Genomic DNA, 10,854 nt, shown 5'->3' with positions numbered 1-10,854 from the left:
ATTATTGTTATTAAATTTAGAGAGGGTCTTGAGAAGAAAGTGTGCAAACAGTTGGAACAATGAAAGAATCCTTCTTTGAATCATAAAATGATTGCAAATTTTCTGGGGGTTCTGAAAAGTAAGCGAAAGTGAGAAAATTCGGTATAATGACAGATGGCTTGATCTTACACTTTTAATTATATCAAATTTATAGTTCGACAAAATAGTAAGTTTATTCGCATCTATACCAGATGGGATCCAGAATTCATTAAGAAAAAGTCGGACTAAATACAAAAATTTTGTTCGCGCTTTAGTTTAATTATAACAATGTTAAAATCGGTATCTGATTATCAATGTAGATATAGTCGCAAATCAGTTTCTTTCCCCTATATAAAATTGTAAAATTTGTAAGAGGCTCAAAATCCGGAATAATGTCAAACGTTTTGAATTTTCTTCTCAATAAGTTCTTGGTATAAAATAGACGTTCTAAAGTCTATATAATTCCACAAAACAGTTTCTGGTTCTTGTAAAAACAAGCTTTTTAAAGTAAGTATAGAAATTTAAGCTTAAAGATGAAATCAGCTGTGTTCACTAATGGGGCTTTACAGTTAGTTTCTATATAGTTTCAGCATTAACAAAATGGATCACATTCAAAGTATTTGAAATCTTAGTAAAACATTTTTAGTAAATACTTATTTTGCCAACTAAACTTTGTTTAGTAATATATTAAATTTAAGCTGCCATGTTAGTTTTTGGTTTAAATAATTTACAAGATATTTTTTTTAAACTTAAACTAACTTAAATAAAGCCAATTTATAGTCATATACAAAAAAAATATGCAATTAAATAAAAGATTAAGCAAATATTTAGTTCAGTCTAAAGTAATTTGATTACAGCAAACAATTTAAAACAGCTGAGGCTAGAAATTGTTAGCTGTAACAAATTGTTTTTGTTATATGAAATAAATACCAGCAAACAATGAAATTTAGGAGTTTTTTTTTGAAAATTTGTTTTTAAATACAACTGTAATTATTATTATTATTATTTATGGCATAAAACTATTGTTAAAAGATCTTGGTGGCTTTAAGCATTTTATAGGTTAGATTTTTGTTTAGTTTAAATAAATATTTTTTATACAAATTTGAGTTACTTTTGTTTTTGTTAAAATAAAATCCCTGTCTCTGTTTTATAATACAGCTTCTATGTTTAAATGTTAGTAAATATTTATATTTAATTTTTTTTTAAATGTTATTTATTTAAATATTTATTTATGCTTTCTTTCTTTAATTTGTTCATAATTAAATAAACAAAATTAATATAAATAATATTAAAAATGTTAATTTTTTTCTTTAATAATTGTCAACATTAAAAAAAAAAGTTATTGTTAAAAAAAAAAACGAAATTAACACAGAATACTTAAATAAAAAAAACAAAAGAATAAACTTATTAATGTTTACTACTGAATTCAGCACGGAATTCTAATATACTGACATAGGTACCCGTTACAAAGCCCAAAATGCCAAAGCAAATTAGTAAAATATTTTTCCATAAACGCCATTTGAAACGTCCAAAACCGGGATCTTCATTATACACAGCCAATTCAATGATAGAGGGCACAATCATGCCTAAGGTACTTAGGCAGACGGCACCGATTAAAGAAATAAAGGGACCCAAATTGGGTAAAGCGACAGCAATGGCACCGCATATTATCTGTTAAAAAAAAGAAATTTTTAAAAAATTTTATTTTTAAAATATTTTTTTTTTTTTTTGCTTGAAAATAAACACTTACCACTAACACAACTCTTAAGGCATATTCAGAGATGTTTTGTTTTTCTGGAGCGATTTTATGTTGAATACCCTTCCAGATAATACTTGTGGGTACATAGAACTGTAGAGTGAAGGTAAAGAATATGGCAATAGCAATCATCAGTTTAACCGATTGAGCCAATCTGTAATAAAAAAGCAACAAATTTTTAAGTAAAAAACAAATTTTTTTTTTTTTAAATTTCTAAAACTTACTTATCTTCCACGGGTAAATTCAAAGTAATACTACCCTCTGTACTTTCACCATATTTCAAATAGCCAAAGAAACCCACTAAAGTGTACAAAGTAATAACGGTACCCATGCCAATATTCAACACCGAGGGGCAGCCAATGAAATGGTTGGGATTTTTCATGTCATTTTCCAAAGACATAACTACACCAATACCTTCCAGGGCAAAGATTACCGTACCGAAGAACAATGGCCATTGAGTGAAATCAGCCACACCAACACGTTCACTGGGTGAGGGTAAATCATTGAAGATATACGTAAAGGTAATGATAATACCCACAAACATCAGTAAATTGGCCACCATTGAGAAGGGTGTCAAATACTTAAGATTTCTCACCAAACACATAAACAACAGGGGGCAGGTAACAATGATAATCCATATACGTATATTCATTTCACTACCCTCCTCAGTATAATAATCCACCACTTGTTTGACATTTGTTCCCACAAATACCAGATAAATACAACAGCAACCGATTAAATCGATAACCAAAAATGTATTCACCATAAAACGTATAAAACGCGACCAGCGCTGTAAATTGGGTGGACCATCTAGGAAAGCTTGTTCGGCAACATCGGCAAAACCCATCATGGGTATCTTACGACGTCTGCAGAGAATGTGTGCACATTTAACCAGAATGTGTACGCAGTATGTACAAACGGCACCCACAAGAAAGGTGGCGACTAAACCAAACCAGAGACCGGAATTGAGGAATGCCATAGGCATGGCCAGAATACCGGAACCCAATGAACCCTTGAGCAGATGGATAAGGGTTTCCGTATCGCTAGAAAGGGGGAGAAGAAAAGAAATTAATTGAATGAAATTTAAAGTATTTGAATATTTCGTATGCAAAATCCAAATTGGGATTAAATGGGGATTCGATTTCCTTAGACTTTTGGGTTCCACTTGTCATATCGACTTTTGGTCGAAAAAAATCGAAAAGTCGAGAACTCGACTATTTTGTTCCAAAAAAGTCCATAACTCGACTATCGTCTATGAAAAAAGTCGAAAAGTCGACTTAGTAAATAAAAGTCGAAAAGTTGAAAAAATCGAAAAGTCAAAAAAGTCGAAATAAGACAAAAATAGTTAAAATTTTAAAAAAGTGGAAAAGGAGTCAAAAACTCAAAAAAAGTCGAAAATAGTCAAAAAGTCGAAAAAGTCGACTATTTATAAAATACTATATGTCTAAAAGTCGACTTTTAACTAAATGAAAAAAGTCGAAAAAAGTTGCGAAAATTCGGAAAAAGTCGTCAAGTCGGAAAAAGTTGAAAAAAGTCGGAAAAAGTCAGAAAAAGTCGACGATTTATAAAATAAAAAAAGTCGACTTTCAACTAAAGGAAAAGTGTCGAAAAATCGATTATGTATAAAACGCAAAAAGTCGAAAAGTCGACTTTTCGTTTCAACTATAAAACTTTACCCTGACTATGCAAACGCTTAAGAGTCTGGAACCGACTACTCGATGTGATACTAACAATATATTCTAAATTATATGAATTTGAACTTTGTTGTAACCTAAAATAATAGACATAGGATTCCAGTTTATGCTCTTAAGGGGTTTCGAGTGTACCCCCTGAATTGAGAACAAACGATCTTCCTAAAGCCGAAATTTCGGCGGAGAGTAATATACTATTGTTATCATGCAAACTTGTCAAAGCAAGGTGTCTTTTGAGAGAACACTTTGTCAACTTCTGTCCTAAACTAAAATGACGGATTTTAAATCTAAAATTGTTTAAGTACTAAAAGGGTTAAACCCTAATATAATTGCACTACGATATATACACTCGATAAAATAGAGCAACATTACCCTGCACATGACATCTCAATCAACAGAATGGCTCATTATAAATATATTTTCAAAATTTTCCACTCGATAAAAACTGCTCTCGAACGTCAGAGATCAAGAGTAATATATGTAAATGTAAATATAATTTGTTATTCATCTTAACAAATTAAAACATCATTCTGTTATTATTTATTTGCATTTAAATAATTACTTAAGAAAAATAATTGTATAACAGATGTTTTGACGTTTTACACTTTTATAAAAATATAAGAACAAAAAAAGAACATTTTACTAAAAACTAATAAAACAAAAGAAAATTTAATTATAAATAGGCGCCACCTTAAAAATATTTGCAAAAAATAATTTTAAATAATTTATATAAATAATTTTTTTCTAAAATCAAATTGACAAATGTCATTTATTTCCTGACTTTGATTTTAAATGAAATTTATTCTTATTTAAATTATTTTATTTTATAAATTATATTAGTTTTGCCACTTTGACAATTGCCACTATTTAGGTATTTGTTTGTAAACACAAATTTGATTCAAATCAATTCAAATTTAATAAATTATTTACAAGTGAAGGTCTTGTTAAAAGTTCAATCGGTTAGTGCACTCAGTGCAATTTAAACAAAGAATATAGCAAATATTTATGTGTTAGGCATAGATGATCGGAAGGATGGTCCTACATCTAGGAGAAGATCAAGGAGATAGTTTGATCGTATAGGTAGGGCGTTGTTTCAAATAATTCACGATCTTTTTCGATTCTGAATCAAAAATTATCATAAGTAACGACTAACTAATTAACTAACTAACTAAGTGGAACAGAATTAAAACATAACTAGAACTGAACTAGAACTAAACTAGAACTGAACTAGAACTGAACTAGAACTGAACTAGAACTGAACTAGAACTGAACTAGAACTGAACTAGAACTGAACTAGAACTGAACTAGAACTGAACTAGAACTGAACTAGAACTGAACTAGAACTGAACTAGAACTGAACTAGAACTGAACTAGAACTGAACTAGAACTCGAACTGAACTAGAACAGGTAACTATAGAAGTTTAATTACTACAATCACTTGTAATTTTAATCAATTACTAATTGCAAATTGATGGGAAAACTTAATTACTAGTAATTGGCTCACATGCATTTACACCTCATAAGTAATTATAATTATATACAAAAGTAATTGTAATTGAAAATATAATCACGACCTCCAAGTTAGTTAGCAGGCTTGGGGAACTTCTGTGGCATCGGAACTGTAGGGTATTACAAAAATCGTTCATTACCTACAAAATCGCTGATTTCAAATCAACTTTTTCTTTGCATGTAAATAAATAAAAATATATTCATTATGCACATTTCTTGTAAATGTGCTTCTTATATAGTGGGCCATAAATACATTGTGGTGGCGTCGTATAGAAGGAAAAGAATAACAACTTAAAATATTCACTCAAATCTGAAGGCAATCAAATCAGTTGTTCAGTAGTAATAAAACATTTTATTTAATTTAGTTTTTTCTTGTCAAGAAATAAACAAAACAAATCGAAAAAAATTTGCTCTAATGCAATTTTCGACTGTGTAATAAATGTTTTAAGATTTTTGGCAAGAAAATTCAAGACCAAGGTCTTTTCTTTTAAAATTATTTTGTTGCTGTTTTTCTATTTTCTTATTATGACGACAAATTTTCTTTTATATTATTTTCATTTGCATTTACATACATGTTAGAGTGCCAAGTGGAAAATTTCCGCTTTTTTTGAAAAAAAAATCATGCAGCGTTTCACATTTGTGGGGGATGATCAGTTTCGTTTCATATGAATGAATTTTATTTTCTGCTTTTTTTTACATTTACTTTAAAAAATGGAAAATTTTCAAGATTTTTTACTTTTATTTAAGTCTGAAGAGAAATTTCATTTTGAAATCAATCATCGAAAAAAGAAATGTTAAATGAAAATTGTTTATCAGGGAAATTATTGAGTTATTTAAATTCGTAGTCGTTAAAATTGTTGCATAACTTTGGAATTTAACAACAAATTATTTAGTCATGACAAGGGGAAAAACTTGATTTAGAAAATCATTAGGTTAGGTTATATGGAAAGCTTGCGATTTAATAAGTTACTCAAGAATTATTGCTTCTTAATTCGGCCGACCTTGAATATTATCAGAATAACAATTGAATCATCATTCTCCTGATTATTTTAAAAGCAAGTCAAAAAGTTAAACGTTCAAATTAATTTTTTTCTCAATTTGTTTTTATTTCATCAAATATTGGACTTGTTACTCAAAGAACTTCCTAGATCTGTTGTTCATAGATCATAAAATATTTAATAAACGATGAAGATGGCATGAAGATCAGACTGCTTGTGACATAAAGATCAGAATTCGGCAGAGAGTTACAAATCATCTCCCTGACTAAAGTTCTTTGCTTTTAAGCACTTTTTTGTGCTTGAGTACTTGTTATAACAGGACAACACATGCGATCATAGTAGAGATCACTTTAGCCATATATCCAGTCCATACTAGTAAAATCAGAAATCTTATCTTGAAAGGATTGATTTTATTTTTTGATATTTTAAGATTTTTTCTCGGTTAAAATATAAAATTTTATCATGTTTCCAGTGATTTAAAAGATCCCATAATACCTAGACATATCTTGCCATCTAGCAGAGAACCACTAGGCGTCCTAAGAAATGCTTCCTTAGCAGTTTTTACTTCTTATAAATAGCAAAAATTATTCACGCTTAGTACCAATTGACATCAAAGTCTTTGTAATTTATTAATAACATTCGTTGTCAAAGTATGTACTGAGAGTTATTAAATCAATATCAAAAATATAAAAAATACACGACGTTATTGTATTAACAAAAAATAATATGTTTCTAAAGTAACAAAACTATGTTGTCGAAATGACAAGGATTCTTTGTCGAAATCACAATGATGCATTTGTTGAAATTATCAGGCCATTTATGAACAATAATTCCCCGGGATTTTTTCCTTTTACATGCTTTATATATAGGAGAGGGCCTGCAATGAAAACGAAGCGTTGTCAAAATTACAACGGTGGTTGTGTAAGCTTTTCTCTCTGTGTAAACTTGACACCATTAAAGAGAACTGGAGAGGCAGAGTGTCGTGTCTTTTCCGCTATATTTGGATCTTTGCTACAAAACGACGGGACATATTCGCTTAAAGATCGTAAAATTTTTAGCAAACCTTACTTTTGATAACGGTTTCCTTTGTGTAAAATTGATGCCATTAAAGAGAACTGAAGAAGCATAGAGTCGTGTCATTCCCGCTATAATTGAATCTTAGCTCCAAAAACGACGAGTTATACTCGCTCAAAGATTGTTAACTTAGTGACAGCTTTATGAACCGAAAGTTTTTCCCCTTGAAAGGACTATCGGTTGCAGTAAAACCACAACTAGAGAGACAACAAAACTTCAGCAAACCTATGTTACTACTGTCTGTTGCAATCGGACGATTTATTAACACAAACATTAAAATGGACACAAACATCAATCGCTTCTACAAAAACTACACGATCTTCAAAAGTTGGACTTTACCTACAGTATGGAGTACGATCCGAAACTCTGTGGAGAATACATCACATATTATTTCTTAAATAATAAAATAAGCTTCAACTGTCTACTCTCTGGACTACTTGGTGACAAAAGTGTAGACTCTAGAGAGTGATGATTTTTTCAGTGGCTTAAGTTTTTCGTATATTAGAATAATTTTTTGGTATCTGCTCATTTCATCTACTTACTTAAACTTCTTTAATTATTTTGTTCTATTTATGTATGAGTGGAAACTTTGGTCATTAGGTTTGAATCATATAATTGGCAATAAATTTAATAGTCTCAAGGAAATAATTTTTAAATAATATTCTTTCAAATTCACGAAATTTTGCATACAAATATTGAAATATTCACAATTTAAAATAATATAAATACTTACGATGTTGGATGCTCGACTTTCCGGTGCTCGAATGGATTATAATTAACATCTTCGGAATCATCTGCACTGCCACCCTTTTTCCTTGATATCACTAAAGGCAGGGTTGAGCCTGCAGCTTGTTGAGCCGGCACATCCGCCATATCCGAACGTATGAATCTATCCGAAGAAGTATACATTTCAAACATTGATGTTGAAGATTCATTTTCAATATTTCTATACATTGTTTCTTATAGTTTTTTTCTTATAAGACTTTATGTTAAGTCTATTTATATAGGAATTATTTATATATAAAAAATATAGTTATTTACAACTACTTAATACCGACAACCGATTAGTATATAAATTTTTATAGTTTAAGAGAAAATTGTTAGTTTATAATTTTTTTCTTAATTTTTTTTCAACCGTATTTTATAGTAAAATATTTTATTTAAAGTAAAATGATTTAAAACATACTTTGTTTGATTTACAGACGCGTTATTATTCCTTGAGCCGTTATGCTTCTCGTTATCATAGCCCGTCGTAACTGTCGGTATTTTCTGCAAATAAATTTCAAACAAGTTCAAATTAACAAAAATTATTTAACAACAATTTCAACATACATATAGAATAGAATACAATTGAAGATTTTAGATTTTGTTTAAATTAAAACACAAAAATAAAAGAAATAAAAAATAATTTACACAAATGAAAACATACATATTTACGCTATAGACGATCATTTAACGGATTTCAATTATTTCATGTGTGTTTGTTTTTTTTTAGAAGATTTTCAATATTTTCTTTTTTGTATTTAAAAATAAGGTACTCAAAAACGCACTTGTATGTGTATGTTTTTGTTTAGAGTGCGGCATTCAATCTTTCGTAGATCTCCCATAAAAAAACGCTAAATACTTAAATATTTTTCAATTAAATTTTACTGTTTTTGTATTTGATCATCATTAACTATTTCAAAAAAGCCACAAAAATTATTATTTACGTTTCGATTTTACCATTTAATGCGAAATATGAGGATTAGGGAGGCTCCTACGAAGACATGCCTTCATTCATAACCTTAACAGAACAATAACTGAATAGAACTGAACTAGAACTGAACTAGAACTGAACTAGAACTGAACTAGAACTGAACTAGAACTGAACTAGAACTGAACTAGAACTAGAACTGAACTGAACTAGAACTGAACTAGAACTGAACTAGAACTGAACTAGAACTGAACTAGAACTGAACTAGAACTGAACTAGAACTGAACTAGAACTGAACTAGAACTGAACTAGAACTGAACTAGAACTGAACTAGAACTGAACTAGAACTGAACCAGAACTAAAACTAAACAAGATTTAAACGAGAACTCGACTATAACTAAACTGAATTAGAACTAGACGGCTTTAGGTGTCATTGGTATTTTTTCATTTAGTCGAGACTACCCTAATGTATATATATGAAAAAATATTATACGCATTTTAATTTTTTAAATTCTTGTGTATTCATGCGTTTTATTGAAAACTTTTGCGTTTTCCCTCTCGCAATGAAAAGTAATATTTGATGAGCCATACAAATATTAAATATTTTTAAAATTTTGCGTGTGTTCCCTGCTGGTAATAAACATAAATACCAATATTTTCAAAAGGAAATATTATTGTTTTGGAAGCAGTTTCGACCGGCTATCGGCAAATACCTGCCTTAGGCACTTTTGCTTTCACATAAACATAAAGAGAGTTGTTACTTCTGTTTACAAATTCCCCGCTCTCAATTTCTCTCTAAATATGGAAAGGGATTAACAGTTTGAATAATCTTACAGCAGATTTGTAAATTCCCTTGATGTAAAAACAAGTCAATATCTTATCCTATATCCAATAAATAAGGACAATTGCATAAAATAGTATAAAATAAATTAACATCAATCTAAACTTTTTCGGTGAAATACTTTCTTTTTAAAAGGAAGAAAGTGATGGATAAATTCGTTGTTACGCAGATCGCTGGTATTATGATCGATTGCGAGTGAAAATATCACTTTATTATTTATATGTCTATAGCTCTTAGGTGATTTTTAAATAACCATTTTATGAAATAATTTTTTAAGATATGTGCAACGAGCAAAAAATATTTTAAAATTACAAATGTTTTAAATATTGTTTTAAAATTTAAATAAAATCCTTCGAGCAAAATATCAATTGTTCATATTTTTAAATTAAATGTTTTTTTTACAAAATTTTCAATAATTTCTTTGGAAAACAACAGTGCATTGTTTACAATTTTCAATTGTTTAAAAATCGTTAACACACACACCCACCAAATATAATTGAAAACATTAATTGTTTATATATGGTAAATTAAAAAAAAATATTTTTGTTTATATATACGTCATAAAATTGTTTATATACAAAAAATATTGTGTGGTTATAGAGATGTGTTTTCTTAAAAAAAAAAAACTACAACAACATTAAAAAACATTTATGAAAATATTTGGGGCAATTATAACGTCATAAATTTTGCACAAATACGATTACAAGTTCTGTTATATATTATTATTTTTTTTGCAATTAAATATACTTTATTTTTAAATTTCATCTTTTGTTGCTTCTTTTTTTCTAAAGACTGACAGACGAGATAGACCAACCGACGAACTGAGAGATAGACATTTGCTTTCGTTAGTTAAATCATTCTCAAGTTCATTGAAGTAGAAAAAAAATGTTTAAGAATTTATTGCCAGAATTCGTTAAAGTATTTGAATTTATTTTTCGAAAAATTAAGAAAAAAAAAAACGCTGAAAATCACGAGTATTGTTAAAAACAGCGGAAATGGGTTGAGTATTGTTGTTGTTTTTTATGAGTTGATAGATTCTGTAGTCTTCACGAGACTTGTTTATCGAGAATTTAAATCAAAATTTATTTTGTTTTTGGCGAATGATTTAAGATTTGAAATAAAAATGTGTTGTGAAATAAAAATATGTTTGAAAAGTGAAAGCCTGAACGAGAACTAACCTAGAACTGAACTAGAACTGAACTAGAACTGAACTAGAACTGAACTAGAACTGAACTAGAACTGAACTAGAACTGAACTAGAACTGAACTAGAACT

General features: G+C 29.1%; 1 protein-coding gene across 3 annotated transcripts in view; it reads right to left on the bottom strand.

The window, feature by feature from the left end:
- Positions 1-668: 668 nt before the first annotated feature.
- Positions 669-10,854, bottom strand: part of LOC111677123 (proton-coupled amino acid transporter-like protein CG1139) — a 49,020-nt gene continuing 38,834 nt past the window's right edge. For all 3 annotated transcript variants that reach the window (XM_046951548.1, XM_046951547.1, XM_023438191.2), the window contains 5 exons: positions 8,233-8,315; positions 7,780-7,935; positions 1,999-2,817; positions 1,769-1,928; positions 669-1,689 (listed from right to left, as the gene is read on the bottom strand). In XM_046951548.1, coding sequence (XP_046807504.1) covers positions 1,426-1,689; positions 1,769-1,928; positions 1,999-2,817; positions 7,780-7,935; positions 8,233-8,315 — 1,482 coding nt within the window. In that variant the 3' untranslated portion in view covers positions 669-1,425. The remainder of the gene's footprint in view (positions 1,690-1,768; positions 1,929-1,998; positions 2,818-7,779; positions 7,936-8,232; positions 8,316-10,854) is intronic.

This window comes from Lucilia cuprina, chromosome 5, assembly GCF_022045245.1.
Source record: "Lucilia cuprina isolate Lc7/37 chromosome 5, ASM2204524v1, whole genome shotgun sequence".
Taxonomy (NCBI): Eukaryota; Metazoa; Arthropoda; class Insecta; order Diptera; family Calliphoridae; genus Lucilia; species Lucilia cuprina.
This window is presented reverse-complemented; position numbering and strand designations above follow the sequence as displayed.